The 25035-nt window shown below is 39.4% G+C and overlaps 1 protein-coding gene across 5 annotated transcripts in view; it reads left to right on the forward strand.

Annotated features, from left to right (window-relative positions):
* vav2 (vav 2 guanine nucleotide exchange factor) overlaps window positions 1-25035 on the forward strand; it is a 256669-nt gene that overhangs the window by 194448 nt on the left and 37186 nt on the right. For all 5 annotated transcript variants that reach the window (XM_034709776.1, XM_034709778.1, XM_034709777.1 and 2 more), the window contains exons 4-8: window positions 2695-2763; window positions 14999-15104; window positions 17502-17600; window positions 18589-18657; window positions 20132-20232. In XM_034709776.1, the coding sequence (XP_034565667.1) occupies window positions 2695-2763; window positions 14999-15104; window positions 17502-17600; window positions 18589-18657; window positions 20132-20232 (444 nt within the window). The remainder of the gene's footprint in view (window positions 1-2694; window positions 2764-14998; window positions 15105-17501; window positions 17601-18588; window positions 18658-20131; window positions 20233-25035) is intronic.

Here is a 25035-nt window from a genome sequence, read left to right on the forward strand (position 1 = left end):
ACTGCAAACAGAGAAGAACAAGCACAGCCTAAATAAGCTGATGAGATAGATAAAATAGCGTCACCATGTGGATCTTTGTCACTATTTTAAAGGAGGGTGATAAGATTGCAACTTGCAAGAGGATGAAAAAATGCTCAAATCTTAACTCAATACATCTTTTATGTCACCTGAAAAATGTTCATTAGCCACAGCTAGCATTAGCACCAAAACACAAGAAAAGAAAAGATGAAAACAAATAACCAGGGAAAAGTGCAGTGCTGATTAAATAGGCATTTCAGTAGAGCTGTATAGAAACTGCAACTTGTTGAACGTAATGGAAGTCTTCACACAGGGACACAGTTGGAACCTTTTTCCTCTGAGACCCCCCAAAACAGACTTCATCCTACATACTGGTGGAATTTCTATTACAAGTTTTTCTGTTGATACTGGTGATCTTATCCATTTGGCCATCATGAGCATGTAACTATTTATTTTTGGTATCTGCTTTAAAAAAATGCACATTTACTTATAGCACTAAATTGGTTAGTGATAAGTTGAAACCATATTAAACAATTTCTCATAACAACATTAATTTTTTAAATGTTCAGTTTTGATGCAGAAATTGTTCTTGATTTTTCACTTTTCCTGCAAATTTCATATAAAAGCACAGCAGTTGTTAAATCTGTCTGTTTTTGACTGTGGTGTGTCTCGCATTGCATTATGGGTAATGTGGCTGGTTGACTAAATTATGCATTCCAGGCATATTGAGGAGTCCCTTAATGTCGTTGGTTTGGCTTCTTTCTTGACATTTCTGGTAAACAGAGACTAAATAATGTTTCAGTTTTATTTTTTGAGTGTTGGGTTATTCTCTGTGTGATTACTCTGGCTGACCATCCACATCATTGTGGACTACGGCAAGTCAAATCCAGACTTTTATAACTCCAGAGGAATTGTTGTAGACCCTGGAATTACTTATTAATCTGGTTATCAGTAAGGTGGGTTTAATACTAACCTCTTTGTACAGAACAAACAGATGAGACCAACATGATATGTTCTCTTAATTGTACACAAATCTCATGCTTGAAGAGTGTTGGCTTAATTTGTTGTTGAGAACAAAACAAGTTCATCAAAATTTCCCAGAGGAGTGTTTGATCTGCTTAAAAATCAAAGACATTGGCAAGGCTCGCTCTAATCTTTAGCCATGAACCTGAAAACCCCCTTCCACTTACTCCCACAGTTCTTTGTGTGTGTGTGTGTGTGTGTGTGTGTGTGTGTGTGTGTGTGTGTGTGTGTGTGTGTGTGTGTGTGTGTGTGTGTGTGTGTGTGTGTGTGTGTGTGTGTGTGTGTGTGTGTGTGTGTGTGTGTGTGTGTGTGTGTGTCCAGTGGCTCTTTGACAGTAGGAAAACAAATCATGTGTTCAGTAGTTACATTATAGAGAGGGAGTCAAGGTCAAAATTGCAGAGCCGTTTACTGTTGCAGAAACCACCACTGGCTTCTGCTTTGTGTGGGATTTATTGCTGGAGGAAAGGAGGGTAAAAGCAGAATGCTGCTGTCACAGTGATGACAAACATGCAGGCCTGAAAAATAACAACAGATTCCTCAGGCCGAGGAATGTCTGAAGATCAGGGCATGTAGGTACTTTAAAAGCCGGACCAATACATTCTACTTATCTCAATCCTAACTCATCGTTCATATTCTACCATCTCTACAGATTGAAAGGAGACTAGGATTGACTCAGGAAATATCTTTCAAATCTTGAATCCTCTGAATACATTTTAATATTACAGAGTTTATCCAATTTGGTAGCCTTAGCGTGTTTTGTGATTAGTGCCAATCTTGACCTCACTCGTTTTAATGAGCTTCAATTGTGTACGCCGTCACGCTAATAGGGTGTAATTTGTAGCAATCAGCTTTCGTGAATGAAAAAAAAACATGAACATAATAAACACGGTCGGGCAGGCACGATCTAATCATGCACTCCAGAACGATGTTTGCAGGAAGCAGATATATTTTAAAAGATGAGAAATAAATCCAGCTGGTTTAATGAACTTATTGATTTGTCTTTCATTTTTACGCTCTGCCACTTCCCGGGGAATTTGTGTTTGTTGATGCAGTGTGAGCAGAAAGAGGACATTTAAGATGGGGATCAGGATGAGTTTGCTGTTAATGAATTATTTCATTGATGCTCTTCTGTCAGGAATTTGGTCTCATAACCATTATTTCCCTAACAAAATGTGCATGTTAGTAGTGGAGGTGACATTTGTTGTGTAAAGAATGCAATGACAGCTCTAAACTTGTCCTCTTCAATATTTCATATTGCTCCACATTGTCCCTAAAGGTCCTTGAAAGCTGCCCAAACCCCCTGAGAGGATTTATAAGAAACCTGGTCATCCATCTGAGGAGGGAAAAAAATGTGTTTTCTCCTCCCTGGATTGCAGAGAAAGTTTGCAGTGAGAAAGATGCCATGTCTTTTATGTGTCAGCAGCAGTGTGTTGATGTGTTTTGACAATGTTGTTTGTGACTGATGTGCTCCTCTGCTGAATTCATCCTGCTGTCGAGCAGCTGAAGTGACGGATCTAAGAGTGACAGCCTGGCAGATAGAACACGTTGTTTTTCAACTGGTTATTTTTCTGCCCGGGACACTTCAGTGTGTGCAGTAATAAAATGTTTTGTAACCTCACTCCCTCTGTGTGTGTGTGTTTGTTTGTGTTACAGGCCCTTTCCATCAGAGGACACAGCTGTGAATGAGGATGATGTATACAGGAGCCTTGAGGAGCTGGCAGAGTGAGTACACGTTCTACAACATACTCCTTCACTTTCTTTGTTTTGTCACTTTAGGGACATTTAACAAATTAGATTTACTCACTGTAAGATACAAACCTTGAACACCAAAACCTGCTCAATCTTCACTCTTACCTTTTCTCAACATTAATCATAGAAAAAGCATCAAGTCTTAACCTTTCAATTACAGCAGGTCATTTCAAACACTTGATTCTGATTGGTGGAAACCCCTTCACAACGATTAGTCATCCTGAATAGCGAGAGAGACACCTAGTACAACTCGATCACACGTTTCATCAAACTAATCCTCAGAAAATAGTCAGGGCACTGTTATAAGATTTAGGATTTCACCTCTTCCTGTTTTCAACATGGCAAAAGCATTAGTTTCTCATTGCGTCAGTAAACAACATAAAGGATATTTATTCCTGTCAATTTATTTAGGGAGCACACAAGTTCAAATTGGTGGTTAATTGCCAGTAGAGAAAAGAAGATCCAGCATCTTTACGGCACATCTTCCAAAGTCTTCCATAAACTGGAATACATTCAGATCTCTTCTGCACGCCTCCTCACCTGCACCCGCTCCCTTCACCGACATCAACCCCGTCCTCCAGCATCTTCATTGGCTTCCCGTCCCCTACCGCATACAGTTTAAAATCCTCCTCCTCACCCACAAAGCCCTCCACCACCAGGCCTCTTCCTACCTCAGTGACCTCCTCCACCATCACACTCCTTCCCGTAACCTGCGTTCCTCACATGCCAACCTCCTGTCTCCACCTCACAGAACCAAGCACTGAACCTGGGGGGATAGAGCTTTCTCCATAGCCGCCCCCACCCTCTGGAACTCTCTCCCCACTCATATCCAAAACTGCTCTAATCCTTCAACATTCAAATATCTATTAAAAACTCACATTTTTAAGTTAGCTTTTAATTTGTGATTGTACTGTTGTTTTGTTTTGTTTGAAGTGTGTTCTTTGCTTGTATTGATTTTAACAATTGTACAGTGTCTTTGTGTTTTTGAAAAGCGCTATATAAATAAATGTATTATTATTAAGATGAGAGGAGGAAAAGAACATAAACTACCAAGAGATGCAAAATACACAAGGTGTGATCAAATTGAAGAAAACAGACTCAAAGCAACTACAAACAGCAACATATAGGCTTTAGCTGTGTTACAGGACTGGTTGAGGGGTATGTTGCCTGAGAACCTCAACATAAATTAAGGTAAACCAACCAACACCGCAGATAGTATCAAGTATAGTTCATTTCAGCAAAAGTAATGTTCATAACTTTCAAAAAATACAAAATACCTTAAGTTAGAATAGGCTGGTTCATTTTTTAAGTTTTCAAAGAATTAACCAATGATGAGTCAGTCTTGCTGCTCTCTTTCTTTATGCCATGAGTTCATTTCAAAGCATGCATTTTTTAACTTTACAATAGTGAACACGCTTTTTATAAATCTCCCAGAGCCTTTTTCTTCGCATAGATCTGTCCTTGTACTTATTTAAGAATGCATATACTTTTGCCACCTCTGTTGATTAACAATAGATGGCTCAGCTGTTCATACTCTCCTCTGGATTCTGTTGTGCTGTGCAGCAAAGGGATTCTGCTTATTTGCATTTTGCACTAAATAGAACTGTAAAGAGAACAGCTCAGAAAATGCTGCAAGCTGGGTACAAATGCAAATTAACTTCTGATTCTGCTGCAAATTAGTAAGAGTCTATTAAAGAAAATGATGACACTATGTGTGCAGTTTATAAATTATTGATTTAGTGCGTCCAGTTTTGTGTCAAAAAATATACACAATGACCCACGGCTGTGTAAAACAATTATTTCTAGAAATGTCATGATTGTCTACCCATCATATATACATCGCACAGCTTGTGATGTTTCAAAGTGAAGAGTGATTGCCACTTCTTCCAATTTCCCCTAACTGCCTAATTACGTAAGCATGGATTTCTCTGTCACTCTGCCCGTTACCATAGTGACACCATTTCTGCTCTGGCTTCTGATGTCGCTGCGTTTCTGCCCCTCTCGTGGCGGTGTGTTCGATGGTGGATGGGTTGTGCAGGGTTGTGAAAGAGAGTCGACAGGGCTCCGAGTTGGGAGCAGTTTGAGCTGTGATGGCAGATTAATGGAGAATGATTAGCTAACTGCTCTGTGATGGGTGTCATTCATCACCCAGAGATAGGAGGAGGGAGAGTGGGAGCATTTGGGGTATATATATATATATCTATATATATATATATCTATATATATATATATATGCTCACTGAATAGATGATTGTGGGATGCAGAATGTTCTCTTGCTGGAGGAGAGGAGCTCCAGCCAAGCAGGCTAATGCTGGATTAGAGTGCAGCTTAGCAACACATGTTGCCCTGCATGCCTGATACACAGGCTCTTACCTCAAAAAGTGAACTACATGTTTCACACTAAGTGATCCTGAAGAGATTTTTTTTGTTAAAATACAAAAAACAATCTAAAAAGTAATGAAAAAGTAATATAAATTATAAATAAAAAACATGCTCCTGCCTTTCATCATGTACCCTGTGGTACAATGGCTCAATTTCTGTGTGCCACAAAGTTTTTCTTCTGTAACAGACAAAGGAAGAAGTCAGACTATGTCCTGACATGGCTTAAAATGCCTTAAGAAATATCCCTCCAGCTTCCTTACTCTTCTCATTCTGTTTGCCACCTTACGTACTGTACCTCCAGGTATGATGGCAAACAGTGACATTTGTATTAATTCATTATATTCCTCAGAAGAGATTTGGCTGTTAAAAACAAACTATCAACGTTCTGTTTCCCCTGGGAAGTGCCTGTTTTTCTTTTCGTGGTGGGGTCCCAGTTTCACTGTAAATAGTAATCACATGCAGGCTTCAGTTTTACCTACTGCAGTGGTATAAACCTGATAGACTGGAATATCTTGTGCATTAATTGCACCTAACTGATCAAAAGCATGCCAAGACAACATCATGACACAGATTGGTAAAAAGTCATGCTTTGCAGGCAAGTTGGCAATTATTTAGGTTATAAGAATGCAACTTAGGTTGGTTGACAAGAATAAAACTTTTAAAACGTTTTTTCGTTTAGCCATGGTTAGATACCTTCCAGGAAGCAGCGCCATTAAGTGCTTTAGCAGTCCAGGGTCAAATGTATTTGACCTCACCTGAATACACGATCAACATGAATCTTGCATCTCCGTGTTGAGTCTTTCGGTGTGTATCCTCTGCTGCTTAAGCCGGTGTATGGTATTCATAGCAAGCATACTCTCATTTAATGTTACCAGGTCTGCTTGTTTTGGCCTTTCTAACCTATAATTAGCATGTAGCTATAGTTCACCTGTTTCTTTTTGCAGTGGTCAGTGGTGTTGTAGCATGATGCTCTGTATGTAACCTTTAGGTGCAGAGGGCTAGATCCTATTGAATTAATCATTCAGCTCTGTAGCATGGCTGCTCTTGACCTTTTACAGAGAACATGTATGCATTTTGTTCCATCAATGGATGGACACATAATGGATTCATCAGCAGGTCCTGCACCTAATCCAATTGGACACGAGTAGCACACAGGCCACACCAGCAATAACCCTACTCTCAAAGACTTATTAATTAGCCTGAAATATTGATGCCTAACACACCATGAGTGTGCGACTGAACTGCAAGAGTGAGCACGACAGTAATAATAGTCATTTTTATGGGGGTAATATGGGTTAAAAAAAGCTTCCCAGAAGACAGAAATCATAAACCCAAAGGACGTACGTTATCATAAAAGTAGCAGCATGTTAAGAATGAAGCCACAATATAATCACCAAAAACATTTAGTGAGAGAAAATAAAGCTGACGCGAGGAGTGTATTGTAACTATAACAGTTAACACAAAAAATCTATAAAATGGCATCATTAGGTTCAGTGATGGTATGACAAAAGACACTAACTGCTATGGAAGGCAATCTATAAAATGGATTTCGAGGTGAAGTTTAAAAAGCAGGATCATGTCAGCAGATGAAATGTTAAATGGAAGACTCTTCCAGCAGCCTGTGCAGCGAAATATTGATCAACTTTTACTTTCATTTAATCTCAGGCTAAAACGCCATGAACTGGTGGACCCCCAGAGGTCTCTGGGGATGGCTGGATGTTCAATCTTCAATAATTTAATGATGATACAGTGTATTTAAAGATATAAGCACTTTATTAGATTTTCTCTGAATGCCTTGTTACAGTTTGGGTTCTTTCTGCAGCCAGCAGGGGTGTTATGGGACCATTTGATACCAAAATATATGGACAGCCTTTTTTGTTTTTGGTTAATCGTTATAGAAGTTTTGTAAGGCTCACTTACCATGCTCCAGAATTTCCATATTTACAGTTTTGTTTCTAAAGTGAGCTGGATTGAGGTCATGGCTTCTCGGGGCTGGTTGTTGTAAATGATTGGCATTGCAGATTTTGTGATAAGTGCAGGTGCATCATCTCATTTACATTCTGCTCGGCTGCACCAGGTAGAGGCCAACATCTATCTAAGTGAGGTCTCTGGGGTCAGTGTGGTAAATCTGTTCTAAACTTCCTCCCTGTTGCTTCCGGATGTCAAGTCATCACATTGCTGTCTTTGAGTCCTTCCCCCGTCTTGAATGACTCCATCTGGGAGTTGACAAAGCATGAAATGGGAGTGGATAGGGTACAGTCGCCAAGGGACTTTTTTCTCATTGAAAGCCACACATAGATTTCCATTCCAAAGCAAACGGTGTCAGAAGCCTTTTGTGCCACTCTTTTGCAGTTTATTTTGCTCCATTAATCCCTTGGGCAGGTTGACATGAAAAGTCAATAACTTGAAAATGGATGGAGCTCAGCCAAGGTGTTATTTACTGTGAAGACTTGAGACTGTGATGTTTTGAATCAAAGATTATTTAAACACCTGATCACCTGCAGGACAATCAAATTTGTAAAAAGCAATAGCCGGTAAATACACACACAGAAAAGTTAAATGAGCGTATCTTGGGATTTAAAAAAGTGGTAGTTGGTTTAAACATTTTAACGATACATCTGAGCATTGTAAGAGTACTTTTAATGTGTCATTTCTGGCCTAAATTTAGAATAAAACTTTGAATAGTGCTCATAATACACACAAAAACGTTGGTATTTGTACACCCATACACCCGTACATTTACTGATCTGACCCTCTGCACTGAAGGCTGTGTGGTTAAACATTTGTCTCCAACAGAAGCAGAATCACTTTAATTATTTGTAATCCCTGACAGTGCAATTACATGTCAGCGTATTACATCTCATTCCTACCCGAAGCTGTTGTTTTCTGATATGAATGTTATTATGGATGGGTTGGAAACTGATTTTATCAGTTTGAAATAAATTAAACTTTCACCTGATAACGTTATGTAGAGTTAATAACAACAGTGAGTAATTACATCCATGGTTGTGTCTCTGGAATCAAATGCTGTGGACCAGGATGTGTTTTATAAAGTAATCAGCTTTTTAACAGAGTGATTCTCACATTGTGTGACTTTACTTTACCATGGCTTTTCCATTAAGTGAACTATTGTGTCCTTTTCTGCCTCTATCATGCCAAACTTTCTCTATGCGCAGAAATATCAAAAGATCATTGGCACTTTGTTGTACATGTCGTCCACAATCTTTGCATTAGCTATGATGCAGTTTTTCTTCAGTCTGATTTAAAATCATTCTGATTAGAGACTTAAACTTCACTCTTTACATGGATGCTAAAGTGATCTGATGTGAAACCTTTAATCAGGATAAAACCATTTGGACATGGGAGGACTTGGTCCGGCAGTCTAATGTTGCAGAAAAAGAAGCAGCTCTTACCATCTGTTGGTGTTGGTGTCATCATAATGTGTTACAAATAAAGTTTTCAAAAAGAAAAGCTGTCGCGACACTCCTCCACATATTGCTCCTCCACACGCCCTTGGCTGTATGCCAGAGAATATATCCTCCTCCCTTCTCACGTTTGTAACTTTGGATTCTGTATTCATCTTTTTTCCAGTTTTTGACCTTTGAGATGTTCAACAATTCAGAGTTCATTTTAAGTCTCTGTTGGGAAAAAAGATATGTTTGATACTGTAGACCCATTTAGTTGACTTCCGCAAAGTTACTGTCAATTCCAACAAAAGCAGGAACTCATGAAGTGTGGCAGACATACGTGGTAGGAATAATTGAACCCCAACCAGTATTTTCTAAATGAAGTGACTACTTGAAACATTTTTTTCTGATCTGATCGGGCTGCCATTCCCATTATGGTGCTCATGTAAACATAGCTATTTTCATTTTGAGTGATAGGTCGGACCTCATGAGGTTAAATATGTTGACTTTATTGTGTTTATTGTAGGATTATCAGCTGTACAATATGGAGTATTTCTGCATTAGCATTATAAGTCTGATATTAAAGCCGCCCACAAAGCTCTAACAAAAAGAACTCTATGTATAAAACATAACAAAATTTAAATATAAACCTGGAAGACTCATCCTTTAGGGACAAATGCAGAGTAGCTCTGATATGGTGAGTCATCCTCTGTCCCTACAACAATTTAACTCCATGGCATTGAAGCCTGAAAGCAAAAGGCTCGTGGGCCCATTGCGTGCAAATACTCTGGACACCCTCTGTCCTGTCACTGTGTAATCAGACAGAAAATAAGATCTAATTCATGAGGCCTCAGGACCACACGCCTCCTCCCTTTCTAACTGATGCATTGTGATGCACAAGCACACACAAACACGCTTAAACACACAAGTGGATTTGAATGATTCATTATTGTCCATTAAAGCTCAGGAGACAAGGGGACATAAATAGTAAAGTTGTTGGTAAGAAATATGTCCCTCTTTTCTGTCACGCTTTCCTTTGCCTATAACACGCTCAATCTGTCTCACACACATCAACACACAACAACTAGTTATGCAAGCCCTGGCATCCTTAAACGACATCCATCAATACCACTCCCCTGAATCCCAACAACCACCTAACAGGCGTCTGAAACCTTATCCAAGTTTTAACCTTGGTTATCTAAAAAGAGGGGGGGGGGGGGATTTTGTCCACCTTTTGTACTCTGTTGCTTTAAAAAATCATGTATGTGAGGGCAATGTGTGTCTCGCACAAGAATAACAGATATCACCAACAACAATGAAAAGTAGTATATAATGTTAGGGTTGCCAAAACTGTGGGAGACCACACACATAAGGACCGTTCCGACTGATTTCTTGCATCACAATCCTCTGATCACACAGACTAGACAATTCCCCAAGACTGCTAGACCACACACTTAATGTTTCTGGTATTGATTCTACAGACAGGCCTTTATTTATTTAGTGGCTCCTATTATTTTCTGCATCTGTTAAAAACGGCAACAGAAGAACGCTTATATTTAGACTTTGCAGTGAATGGAAATGTTAAGTTTAATTTGATTTATAACTCTGAAGGAGCTAATGCTAAGGTGTAACTGTAAATTAGAATGTTCAGTTTAATGTTGATTCGGCTCGATTTTAGACTGACAAGAAAATGATTGCCATATAGTAGTGCTACCACTCATCAAATGTGAGGGACTATTTTTTTGCTGCATAAATCAATCATTTTTAAATCATTACTTTGTGTCAACTTGTTTGTATCTTTACTTTTGTACAAAGCCTGTTAATGTATATTGAGTGGTTGCATCTGAGTCTTATCTCACCCATCAGGATTCCATTTTGCATAACCACCCACTCACTTATGTGGAAAGTTTCAGCATCTAGAGATTTTGAGGTTCCCAACAATAAGGAAAGCTGAAAAGGACACATGCAGTCATAAGAATACTTATTCTTTTAGCTTACGTTTAGAATTTAATTAAATCAATACAGGCTATATATTTAGGAAAATGACTGAACTGACATTTGGTTGTCTAAAATGTAGCTTGATGAATAGGAAACCCTACTCCAAACCTGTTGAGCTCCATCTGGTTAATGCAGAGATAATTTAAAGATCAATGATGAGATGCATTAAATATCTTGAATTGACGGATTGGATCAAAAGATCACTGGATATCGACGAAATGGCTCCCTGGGAGATAGCAAGTGGCTCAAATGTCATTACTGATCAATACAATATTTCCATTTGAAAGGCCATCACTAATGTCAGTACAAGTTCAGGATCAATAGATGGAGGCAAGATGAAAGAAACCAGCATCAAATGTTCTTCCTTTATCATTTTATTTTCTGCTCACGGTTTTTTTCTTAACATTTTAACACTACATTTCTAAAAATGCATTAGACATGCTGTTCCGTGCCCTCCTTGGAAATCCATGTCCTCTCAGACCGCTCCACAGGTCATATTTCTAACTTAGCACCCGACCTCCATCGTATAATTGTGCTCTCTCTGAGGGCTTAAAGCAAAATGAAGTACAACATCTGCACACCAAAAATGTCCTCGCCATGCAACACATGGGTCTCTGCGGAGCTTTTAGAGTTCAGAGAGGAGACACTTCTGGGACGGCGTCTGCTAGCCGTTGTCCTCCCACACAGCCTCGTCAGTATTCAGCATCAGCTGCATTTTACTTAATGAAGACAGAAGAAGCTCAGCGCTGAGTGAACCAGTCACCTCAATTAAAACTTCAAATGGGCCCTGCACGAGCATGACGACAAGGCTGAATATTTGATCGAGGGCAGTTCAATCGTCTCTGATTATTTCTGCCCCCTTTTCAAGCTGACAGTCAAAGGAGGAATGTTGTAGCAAAGATTGCCAAGATAGCAAAGATGTTTTTCTTCTGAAGCCTGTGCCCCTAAATCTTGCTCAAGAATATTCATGAATTGATACAGAATATAAATCCCTTCAATATATCCTATTTTAGGGACTCTTGTAAAACTGAATCCCCTTGTCTGGATCTATAGTTTGGTGCTGGGGCAGTCAGGTTATGGCCCACATTTGAAAAATAGGGTGCAAGCATCCTCCTGAAGAATATTCATGCTGTGGATCCAAACAGATTTATTTGGATAAGAAATTGTTTATCCAGGGAGAGAAATTCTCTTTATGCCGACCCCTGTTCAAGCCAGGTCGGATGTCAAAACATAATTCCTTGAGCTGGTAGGCTTTGAGTGTCCCGCTCAAGGACATTTCAGCAGGGGGAATTCTGGGTAAGCTTAAACTCTTGTCGTCCTTGGATACCTCTTTATATTGCAATCTTTTTTATTAATGGAATTTGATATTAATTTTCCTGAATTACAAAAAGTGGTAATTGTGAGTGCCGAAGAAAAAGAGAAAAAGAGAAATGATTGTGCACTGGTACACTGATGTGGCCTGATATTTATTACCTCAAACAACTATTATTAATTATAGCCCTCCAGTTTGAGAAGCATGTTCCTTCTCACCAACATAACTCAGTCAAATTATGAGACATGGAAATGGTACAGAAGTCATATTCAAACAAAAACTGCTGCAGACATTTAGTCCATTAACTGTCTTCCAAAGAGACTACAAGCTTCCTCGAAATGTTCAGAGCTCTTCTGATAAGTTCAGATGACCTGTGAATGTAAGACTTATTCGTCTGACTGGGAAAAATTCCCTCCACCTGAAATGTTCAGCACTAACATGGCCAATCTCAAAGTTCTTGTTCTTTAGGAAAGCACTAGCCCCCAGGGCAAGGGCCATTTGCTAGCTGAAATATTGTCCTGGGAGCTTTATTTAGACTCTGCTCACTGCAGTGGAAACTGCACTTTGTTCTTCCAAAAGTCCTACCAGGGAAGTTCCCGCAGTGGTAATATAGTTTTGTTGTTAAATTCATTATGAATTATTTCTAATTTAGGATATAATTTGTCCCATAACCATAGTAACTAAATTAAACTTTATCAGCTTATTACTCCAGACTGTCCCTGAGAATCAGTGTGCGCTTTAATTTAGGCAGTAAAGTGGAAGTTGTTGGTTTTTTTTCATACATCAGCATACAGTGAATGTGACAGGAGTTGTAAATAGCTAAGTGTGTGTACTCGTAATGGTTCCGGTTTGCCAAATTGTATTCATAAAAGTTTAAAATAAAACCGGGACTCCACTTTGTAATCCACTAAATCCATGGCAACGTTAAACATGGGCATTACCCTGCCTCCGCTTCATTACGATCCAGGGTGAATGGGATTCTGTTTATACAAGCAAACAGTTGCCAGGTTTGGTCTTCCATTATTTAACAGGCCCCTCTTCACTATCTTTATTTATTTACAGTATTTAATCATTTATTTCCTTTTTTGGAGACCTAAAGCTCTCTGTTTATTAACTTACATTGATGTGGGCCCACTGCCAAAGTGAATTCCTGCTGAGGCATCTCTACCGCCTCAATAAGTTTCCCAAACAATAATTGCTTTTACACAACAGAGGCAGATTCTGTGTGGACTCCCAGAGCACGAGGATTTTTCCCAGACGACGCTCCGCTCCACAGTAACTGTCTTTGCTCTGCTGGCTGCTGGCCTAATTAAAGGTCAGTTAGCTAGCTGGGTGCCAAAGCAGCATAAACACGTTAAAGGGAAATGCCACTCAATAACACAGTGCTGTGGAGCTTTCTGAACATTGAGTTCTGTGTCCCTTTGCTTGGAACACCAATCTGACTCTTCAGACAGGGCTTGTAAGGATAATGAGCTCACACTGCTCTGACTACTCCGTGTCTTTTAGCTGTGTGAGGACTTTTAAGTGGATGTAATGATCCTTTTTGGCAAAGTGAAATTTGTTCAGGTTGTGTTTTAATACTGAGGTAGTTTATTGTGTCAAAGTCGGAAGAAGACAGCAAAAACTCAAAACTAATCAAGTGTTTTTGTCCTATAAAGTAAAAGAAATATCTTATTAGACTTAATTTTAGCCACATTCACCTGACAGGTCAAGATTACTGTCTTATTTGAAGATATTATCAAGACAAAAATAAGACCTGAATTACTTGTTAAGAGCAAAAAAGTCTGCCACTAGGGTAAGAACATATACTTAAGTTCCCTGAGTTCAAGAAACTTAATTAAATTACACTTGATAAGAAATTTTGTCTCTCCCCATTGGTAAATTATTATTTTTTTTCAAAGTTATATTTTTGGGCATTTTTGCCTTTAATCGATAGGACAGTTGAAGAGAGACAGGAAATGTGGGGAATAGAGAGTGGGGGAGGACATGCAGCAAATGTCGAGGTTGGGGTCGAGCCTACGACCTCTGCGACGAGAACTATAGCCTGTGTATGGGGTGCGTGCTTAGACCGCTCGGCCAACGGCGCCCCCATTGCTAAATGTTTTAACTCATTATTAGCATTACATGTTATATTTATAGCTAATTAGTCCTAAAAAAAAAGTATATGTGAAGTCGAACATCATTTTTTATTTACTAGAAATAAGACAAAAACATTTTCTTAGTTTTAGTTTTTAACAGTGAACAAAGAAAAATAAAGTCAGTGCAGACTTCAGGGCACAGGTACAGAATGTCCTTTGACCCAGACAGAATTCAGATGCTGAACAAACTCTGATACACCGTCTGATTTTTGCTCGTTGCACTTGTTTGAACTTGGCTCTTGATATTCTCCATAAGTAGCGATGCAAGGTTCCAATGATATACAGTACATCTTAAATGACCTGTGTAATGTTTATTACAAGCTGTTTTGAATGGCTGTTGATGTCTTTGTCATTTATTGTTATGCATTTTAATGCTCTCGATGCACAGTCAATTCCATTTCAGGGGCAATAAAGGTTTCTTTCATTAGTTCATAACTGGAAATTTAGGGTTAGGCTTATTGTGAAATAAGGCAATTCATACAACATTAGAACTTTTATTTGTGGGCAATCACACATATGCTTTAATGATGAAAGAGTATCTGGGCAGAAAAATTAGGAAAGAAGGTCAATCAGATGATTTCAACAAGAGTTTATGCTTTGGCTGAGACATGACTCAATATAGCAATTCTGTGTCCAATGCTCATTCTCAAACCGTGAAACAATTCACCTGCGCATTGCCGGTAAATCCGCCATTAATGGCGCATTTTATAACTCACACAGTGCATATTCAATTCATTTGTACTATCCTTGAATTTTAATATAATGATAATTACAGTTTCTCCGCATTATTAAGTTATACACATTGTTAATTTTTGTTGTTTTTTTTTGTGCACATAACTTTACTGATGACTAAACTAGCTATGATTGAGACATTGTGCTGCCTTCCTATCTCTGTTGAAAGTCGGATAAATAATCCCTAAAAAAAATCTGAATCCAGGGTCAGTTAACATGATGACTCTCTCTTTTCTCAGTGAGCATGACCTGGGCGAAGATGACATCTACGACTGTGTGCCGTGTGAGGACGATGGGGATGACATCTACGAGGACATCATTAAGGTGGAAGTACGACAACCCATGGTAAGAAACTAAGTGTTACACATTCTACTCCCATCACGTGTATTTCTTAATGCCAGTTATTGATGGTGTTAATGTCTATACTGTTTGTGATACTGTGTCTATTTGCTTGTTGGAGGTTCATGACTGGAGAAACCCAGTTAACTTGACAGCTCTGTTATTGCATTATAATCAGTCTTTTATACTAACTCTTGATTTTCTCTCTGATGTGGATTTGCATGACCTCTTTCCCCGAACTCTCTAAGGTGTCTCATGCATGAGTGTTGATGAACTTGTCTTCTAAATTGCACTGTTTGCTTTTCCCATGCTGCAGATCAGATACATGCAGGTAAGTGCTGTTGTGCTTGTGATTCACCCCTCTGTCAACTAACTCGCTTCGGCACCTTGTTTGAAACAAAGTCATTGCATCCCAGGGGAATCATTTGCCAATTAAAACACTGACTCGAGCCAGCTGAAAAACAGACCCCATCTGGTTTAGAGTCTGAATCAGGGCCCATTTGAGACAGAAGTGACTTCAGCTCGGTGACTGCAGCATTAACTGACATCACCACTGACCACCAGCTGCCACATTAAGCTTCAAAGTACAAGACAATAACCATTATCCTACTGGCTTTGAGTCCTGCTTCTGATTGGTTGATTACATGTTGGAGCAAGACCTGAACTGGACATGCATTTCTACTTTGTTGGCTGCAATTTTTATGATCGTCGCTGCTTATGAACAGCCAAATTTGCCTCAGATGGCTTTGTTAGTAATCCACCAGCTGGGCTGCTCTTTTTATATTTATAGCATAGAAAATCTGGATAGAACAGAAACCTCTGTCTACACAGGTTTTTAACTTTGCTTATAAGGAAAATTACACACTATGCATTACAGAGTATTGTTCTTTCTAAGACACACACATCGTGTTTGGTTATTGAGACGTTCTCAGACATCTGCTCTCATGAGAAATGCTTTATGTAGAAATCTTGGTATCTTCTCCCCATCCTCCACCGCCCCCTCACTCCATCCCTGCTTGCATGGCCATGTACTTAAAACCTTGAGTCATCTACATTTACATAAATATGCCTTGTTCTTCAGGCGAGCCCGCCCACACATGATCAGTGACACACAAAAACTATGTAGCTCACATGGACTAACCTGGAGGACAAAACTGTCCCTCTTTCTCGAAACAGTGTTTCAATTATCTGATCATTTTCAACCCAACAGCTTCAGAAGTTTGAACGTGTTTTTATTTTGTTCCTTTTTTATTGTTTAGATAGCAGGCATAACTTCAATTCAATGTACAATACCAGTCAAACGTTTGGACACACCTTCTCGTGTATGTTTTTTATTTAATTCAATCATTTTCCACATGTAGATTAATACTGAAGACATCAAAACTATGAAATAATATGGTTTACAACAGTAGTCAAATAGGGCTATCCATTGTGTTCTAACCCTACCTCTGAACAACACAACTGATGGTCTCAAACACATTCAGAAGGCAAGTCATTCTACAAATGAACTCTTGACAAGGCTCACATGTTCATTCAGAACAATCCCAGGACACCACTTCATGAAGCAGACTGAGAGAATACCAAGAGTGTGCAAAGCTGTCATCAAGGCAAAAGGGGGCTACTTTAAATAATCTAAATTATAAAACATATTCTGGTTTGTTTAACACTTTTTTGTTAATTAAATAATTCCATATATGTTCTTTCATAGTTGTGATGCCCTCAGTATTAATCTACAGTGTTTCAAGTAATTAAAATAGATAAAAAACGTTGAATGAGAAGGTTTTTCCAAACATTTGACTGGTAGTGTATGTTAAACTCAAGACTTGAAAGCAGGATCGATAATTAGTGGAGAAATAAAGTAAACCAGACTCTTGGAACATGCTTCAGAGTGTCATCCATCACTGCTAACATCAAATCTGGGTTACACTTTTGTCACCAGTATGTTATGGCTGTGTAGTAATTAAGTTCAGGTGTAAATTGATTGGCTCAAGTGTCAAGAGTGGTCCAGTAGATTGCACTCGTATTGGACATAAATAAAAAACAATGACATCCTGTAACCAAACAGAAAATGTTAAAAATTCCAGTTTGTTAGATGTTAAGAAATAAGCTGTGCAAAATGCAAAGCACTCTCTGTAAACAAAATGTTTTGTTTTGGTCCTTCTAAATCCCATACAGTGTTTCAACATCACGCACTTACATAGTGAATGAGATGCTGGCTTTAGCTTAACATCATGACTAAAAACCAAGAAACACAAACCAGAATCTTAACTTTAACCACTAAACTGCAATAACAAGAAAAATACAACAATGACCTAATGTGTGTTCTGAATTAAAAGACAATCCAGAGTAACCGTGCAGAGACAATGCTGTTCTAACACACTGTATGTCCTCCTCTCTCCATAGAAAATGGGTATGACAGAAGATGACAAAAGAAATTGCTGCTTAGTGGAAATCCAGGAGACTGAAGCGAAGTACTACAAGACTTTAGAGGACATTGATAAGGCAAGTGTGAAAAGATGTGTGTGTGCTTTATGTACCGGTATATATGAGTGTCCTGGCAAAGGCAGCGTTATGTTGGAGTTACCTTTTGTCCCGTCTTCTTTGTCTGTGTCTCGGGCCTGTGGGCCGGGTCACAGCATGGAAATGTCAGCTATTGGCGGATTCACTGGGGAGCACAAATGTCACAAGAGCAGATCAATTTGGTTATTATTGGCTCAGCTCCCACCGGAGACTAAGGCCCCTGGGGCTTTAAGTATAGACCCACACATCACAGGCACAAGGACTGATGCGTGAACATACACAGGCAACAAGTGTGGGAGCAGTTAAAAGGAATGTATTACGTATTAATCCTAACATTGATGCCGATAAACTCAAATCATGCCGCTTTAAAAAACAATCTGCACGTTTAAGGAAACATAAACTCACAAACACACACCATCCCTCACCAGTGTGATAATATGAGATCAGTGCTGCTAACACATTGCTTTCCCCTTTGACAGTTTTCATCCGATGGAGGCCCACAAATCAACCGCTTGGCTAATTTCATTAAACTAAATGTGTATCCTGTGTTTTCTGCGTTGGGCCAACACGAGACTAAATGAGAATAAATAACCTTCTTATGATCAGAGGACTCGTTAAGCTTAATTGAGTTGGGGTTAATAAAGCCTGTCATCTCTTCATTGCTTCTTAGTTGATGTATTTGTTATATTTATGATGATGGAATGTGACAACCATAAAACAACGTTATTGAAACGATAGGCAGGTTTTTCCTTTTGTAAGCACGAGTGCAGCGAAGAGAACATCTGTATATTTGAATCTATATTAGTAATAACAACCTCAGACATTCTGTGTAAAAAAAGATGGCGGCTACGTCTTCCACTGTGGTGCCCACTGCTTTGTATGTAAACTGATACAATTTTGAGAAGACAGCAAAGCTATTTATACTCTTGAAAAACAGATGTTCACTGATCTGCCTTTTGTTTCCTTGCAGAATTATATGATACCGTTGAAGCAAGTCTTGATTCCACAGGACATGGAGGCTATCTTTGTCAATCTAGAGGTGAGTAACCGCTCAAGCAGAGAAAATGATGAATATACACCATGCCTCATTGTGCCGCACACCAAGTGAATAATTCAATTTGTGTATGGATGGCTGAATGAATGACGTGAATGTGTAGCATATGCTTGGGAAATCAGTTGGCGATGTGCTGTGATGTCTGTCAATAAAAAAAAAAGGTGGGTGTGTGTGTGTGTGTGTGTGTGTGTGTGTGTGTGTGTGTGTGTGTGTGTGTGTGTGTGGGTGTGGGTGTGGGTGTGGGTGGATGTGTGTGTGTGGGTGGGTGGGTGGGTAACCTTTGTGAGTGGGGCCATGCGTTTAAACCACAAAGGCCAACCAGTGCCCCATTTCCTTGCAGTCTTTTTGAATATGATATGTTAGATATGATACGTTATATATCATATAAATGTTAGAATTCATTCTACACAGCTTCGTCGATATTCAGCTTTTTCTGTGGTGAAATGTTTCGTATTGGCATCCTTATGCCTGTGTTTTTTCACTGAGTCGATCACATGTTTTCTTGATTGAAATTTTAGGAGTACAGATGCGCTCCTTACATCCTAATGAGTAACATTTAATTACACTGAACACAACAGAACTGAGCTCTGAGAGGGACTAGAACCTTTTTGGCAGTGAGGTTTTATGGTAATAAGGGCAGCTAAGGGAGCTATTTCATAACCAGGTGTCTTATTTGTACACCTGGTTATAAAATTTGAATTTTAACATTCAGCCTGCATACAATAAATACTGAGCAGTCTGCTCTCAGAAATGTAACTCCCTCCACCCCCAAAGCCTCCTCTTGTATTAGCATTCTTCTATTACTGAATCTTGAATGTTTAGCACTGATTCATGTTCATTAAAAGTTGTTTATCCCAGCCTTTGCCAGTGGGTGGTGTGAGCTGAGGGACAGTCTGCACTCAGATGGGCTCACTGCAACACGAGCAGAGCCAGACTGCCCAAATGAAATGCACAATGCTGGAATAAAACCCAGTGAAAACCCTGACATGAGTGTTTTGATATATGAGCCTTTCCTAAAGAAAACAATGGTGAGATTATGTTTGAGTGTAAGAGACTGGGAAGTGGAGAAAAATAAGGACATACTGATGCATTTATTTTTTTATTCTTCACATGACTGTAAGAAATGAAAATAACTGAGCTATTATTTTCAAGCAGAAGAAAATACAACAACAGCAAACTAGATGTTTTTCCTGTATAATTCTCTATATGTGAAAACATACACTGTCTTAATGTACATGACTAAGAAGACTGTAATATGAATAAAAGAGCAAATTAAGCCTATATATGAGGGACTGATTGCATTTAACATTTATCGGTGAAAACCAAGCAGCAATCCTGTCTAAAAATATGAGTCCAATGCGGAAGTGCTTTTTCTAACTCTTACTTTTCTAGTAAAGCATAAAGGGTTAATTTGCATTACATTCGGTAGATTTTAACCCTTTTTGTGATGTTCTCACAGGATATAATCAAAGTACACTTCGCCCTCCTGCGAGCCATCGACATGAACATGGTCAGCGGAGGAAACGGCCTGGGGAAGATCTTCCTTGATTTCAAAGAAAGGTGAGTAACCTCAGCACTTGTATGGATGTTTTTCTGTCAGAAGAATCCCCTCGTAGCTGGCTGACAGGAGGCTGCATTTTTCCAGGCTTCTCAAAGTCAGATGGCTGCTTCAAGTTGAGAATCCACAAATAAGTAGGCGGATTTCTGGGATTAGCGTTCAGAGAATAAGTCAATTTAATCAACACATGTAAGAGGAAAAGCTGAGAGAGCATGTCACCAATTGTTCCCTGTTTAACTGAATCAATCAGAGTTAATCCACTTTGGCTTGTCATTGTTTTCTTTGTTGTTCAGTGTGTTATTTGCATTTGCTTCTCAAAATCTCTGAAATTACCTCTCTAAACCTCCAGCTGCTTGGCTTTCATTTTCCAACACATTTTACTCTCCCAAACCATCAAACACTGACTTTTAAAATGCTTCTATCAATTTCATTGTCTTAAAACAGGAATAAATATCCAAGTGGATAACATATAATCAACTTGCTTCAAATATCTTGCAAAGAAAAAAGAAAAAGACTGTGTATTTGCAAATTTTTAATGAAAAATCCAAATCCAGCCACCTCCCTCATCTCTTCTGTTCAAGACTCAATATCCTGAAAACAGGTTGATTTCCTTTGGAACATTAAAACTGAAATATCTTTAATACACTGACAGATTGTCCCATTAGTTTTATGTAGTGTTTCAGTGAAAGACTTGATTAGTCGGAAATTTATGTGGCGTAAGGAGTGGGAAGCGCTGTGAACCAGGAAAGCTGAGGTTTATTGGCGAACAGGGTTTGTCTCTCAGATGGATCTCCATCTTCGCCCAGCTGCTGCGCAATGTGCGGATAATTTGCATCCCTGAGGGGAGCTGTGATTTGCCTCCCTGCTGTGCTGAGTACCGCTGCTTCATAGGTAATGGTAATGACGGTGATGATAGGTTCTGGCCCTGGACATGACTCCATTCACAGCCATGGATATGCCACTCTCTTCTAATGATGCAGCCATTACTGAAAGAATGAGTCACACACTTCACAGCATGTACCTGTTCTTGCATATGTATAAGTACGTAACATATTCCTCCCGATGGCACGCATACTTTGTGCCCTCTTTCTCCTCCGTCCATCCTGCACCAGGCAATCACGTTACATTTCTCCAGGCAACGTCAGTTTGCATACAGAAATAAGCTCAGTACAGGCCTCTTTCTTAAGCCTTGGGGGGGGCATATTACACAAAGTTAGTGTGACACCACTAGAGACTCTAATCCCACTAATAGACAGAGGCAGGGACATATTCTCTCCCTCTACTTCCTACACGCATGTTCTATTTTTACTGTATCTTTTTCCTAATTTAGCTCTTCGTGACTCCATGATCTCATCTAGCCGTGGCTGGAAATCTCTATTCGCACTCGATTCCACTTGAAGTTGGTCCAGTCAGCCATAGGTCCTTAAAGTAAAGTAGAGGGAGATGCTCAAGTTACAGCTCAGATGAAAGAGGAGAGACAGGAAGAGGGAGAATCAAAGAAAGCAATGACGCAGAACAAGTAGAGTCTTTATACGTGTGACCAAATCAATTTTTTTTTATGTTTTTATAGAGAAAGGATAGTAAAGTGGATTGAAGTAGAGGCCTTGTTCTAAGTTATATTTTTTGGCATTTTTGCCTTTATTCTATAGTACAGCTGAAGAGAGACAGGAAATGTGGGGAGCAGAGAGCGGGGGAAGACATGCAGGAAACGGTCGACTGGACAGGAATCGAACTGGCGACCACTGCAACGAGGACTGTAGCCTCTGTATGTGGGGCGCTTAGACCGCTAGGCCACCAGCGCCCCGTAGATACCTTGTTAAGGTTAAATCAAACCCTGTAAGTAGAAGTGGGTAGGCACTTATACTTAAAGTAGTCTATCAACAGATTTTGCATATAAATGCTGAATATGACACAAAGTTGCTCAACAAGTTCTGGTTTCAATTGGTATCATCCATTAGCATTTAAAGCTGGGGTTGGTAGTCAGAATTAGACGAAGTCCTGAGGACATGCTAAATTCAAATTCATGATAGTTTTCCATGACTACCAACCATAGCTTCAAGCTAGGTTTGGCTGTGCACAGTAAATAAAAGTCTATATGGAGAGCAAAAGAGGTAGAATGGATGGGTTGTAATTTAATTTGGACTCCAATTGACTCTCACTGCACAATAACTTATCTTTGATTTTTCTGTATAAACATACCTCTGCCTGCAAGTGCAGCAAAAAATTCGCTCATAGACATCTCAGGCCCCGGCTCCATTTGTGCTTTTCAAGGTGCTAGTTGAACTGCAAACAAGGGCAACAAGTGCATGGACTCCACCTGGTTGTGATATAATGGTTTCTAACCTTTTATTCTACCATTTGCCTCCTATTCATATTCATTCATGCTGATGACAACCCGTTCATTGTAAATAATGACCATTGGTGACATTTTCTACAATGCAAAGCCGGGTTATTTTAAGAAATGGACACATTAGATTTGCAGATTCTGTGCGTCACAGGCGTTGACACTCTTCATGTGATTGACATGTATACCTGCCTCACATTGAGCCACTCTAGTCCCATTTGTCGTGATAAGGAACAGTGACAAGGGGATATGGACATCAGGCTTCTTGGCGATTATTCTGAGGACTTGACTTTGAATATTTAATTGGTTATTGCTGCGTGTAAGTCCCTGTGACCTTTACAACAATGTGCTTGTATCTTTTTTTCTCACACAAGTGCACAAGATGAAAAGGGGTTTCTTTTTTTGTTCTGTTTGTCAGTGAACTGAATGCCACGGTGAAAATGTCAGTGGTTTATCTCAACGCTTCTCAACAGCCAGCAGCGGGCTGGATGGAAAAGTGAACTCAGAGGAAGCTCTGTGAAGTAAATGGGCATCAAAGTGCCCTCTTGTTGATATCCTTATTTGCGACATTACCCATCTCATTTCAGAGTAATCTGGCTACGTGATATACTTGCAGCGCCTAATCATGGTTGCACTATGAGCCTCTTTATTGGAGGTCTTTGCTCTGTGTTCTACTCCATTTGCTGTGTGCTGAATATGTTGAGTGGAGGTGAGGGGGTCCCAATGCCATGTGTCAGAGAATATTAGCTGGCTCCACAGCCTGTCACTTCTGGTTTGCTTGGAGATTTTCTCAGTCAGTCGGCTCGGCTCGCAGGTCTGCACTGGGGTGGGGGTGAAGGCCCAGGGCGCGGTAAGTCAAAATTGCATTTTCCGTGAAATAACATGCACGACAGCATCCTCATTATTAAAGAGACCAGCGCAGCAGGGCAATATCACCAACACAGAAAAGAATGTAGACAGCAAGTTTTGAATGCACCAGCTAACTCTTTTCCCCTAAAGGAGAACCGTCGCAAACAGCAGCTGTTCGGTGTTTGCACTGCTTTTCTTTTTCTCTATACTCATGCCTGCTGTTAAAATCATTTCCAGTTTTAAATTGTGTAAATTGTTTTTATAAATGGTTTTATTGATAACCTAATAATGGATTCAATTCCAAAAAAGTTGAAAATTCTGTAAAATGTTAAAAACAGATTTTGTTGGATTGCAAATCATTGAAACCCTATATCTGTCTTTAAATACTGCTAAGACAACAAATCATAGGTTTAGATTGAAACATGTTTTTGTTTAATGAAAGATATGTGCTCATCTTAAATTTAATGCCAGGTTCACATTTCAGAAAGTTGGGACAGGCATGTTTACTCTTGTGTTTTAACACAGGTGGTGTGGCATTGTCTTGCTGAACTATGCAAGTTCCTCCCTGAAAAGCCATTGTCTGGATGGCTATGGTTGGATATGTTGCTCATAAACTTGGTGTCTTCCCAGATGTGTAACCTACCCATGTCATGTGAACATACATCTCCATAAAATCACAGATCCCAGCTTTTTTAATGTGCTCTGATAACAAGCCGAGTGGCCCCTTTCCTCTACAGAGTGGAGGACATGGCGTTCACGATTTCCAAAATAAAGTCAAATGTTGATTTGACGAACCCTAGGAAAGTTTTCCACTTTGCCTCAGTCCATTGTTAAAAGAAACAACGAAATATATTCACAGACAGTGCTTTTTTGAGTCATTTTTAGCCCATGCAGTGACATCCACTACAGAGTCATGTCTGTTTTCAATATCGTGCCACATGAGGGCCTGAAGATCAAAACCATCCAGTATTGGTTTTCAGCCTTGTTCTTTTTATTCAGAGATTTCTCCTGGTACTCTGAATCGTTTAATGATATCTTGTAATGCAGATGATGTCATCTCCATCATCATGGGTCCATGCTGGCGCAGGAATCCAGAAAACTCCTTGGAAATTGGCATTTGCCTTTAAAAGATAACACACAAAAACCTGAAATCAAACATCTTTAGTTTGAACTTCCCAGACTGTCATTTGTAGTTTAAATGCTTATTTCAGATTTTGTTTTTGTAGTGTAAATTATATTAGATTTCACATATCTAGTTATATCATGAGGAGACAACAGGAAATTATTACCTCCCTTCACATTGTGTCCAGAGGTGGCATTGAGTATGCGTTGTGCTTATCACCATGTCACGGCCTAATTATGTATGAAAAGTGGATGCATGCAGCAGAGTGCCTGCATGTCATTAGCCCTTTTGTTCCACTGCCTGTCTGGATGATAAGGACACAGATTTGACTAGCCTCTTCACTCCCAGACTACAGGCTGCTAATAAATAAATCAATTCCACTCAACATGATGTCTGAAGAGTTTGTTGCATTCTAAATACAGCTCCTGTAAAATTAAGGTATGATCGCAAATATTTCCTAAAGTCAGTATCTCTACATGAATGGAAGCA

This window comes from Notolabrus celidotus, chromosome 19, assembly GCF_009762535.1.
Source record: "Notolabrus celidotus isolate fNotCel1 chromosome 19, fNotCel1.pri, whole genome shotgun sequence".
Taxonomy (NCBI): domain Eukaryota; kingdom Metazoa; phylum Chordata; class Actinopteri; order Labriformes; family Labridae; genus Notolabrus; species Notolabrus celidotus.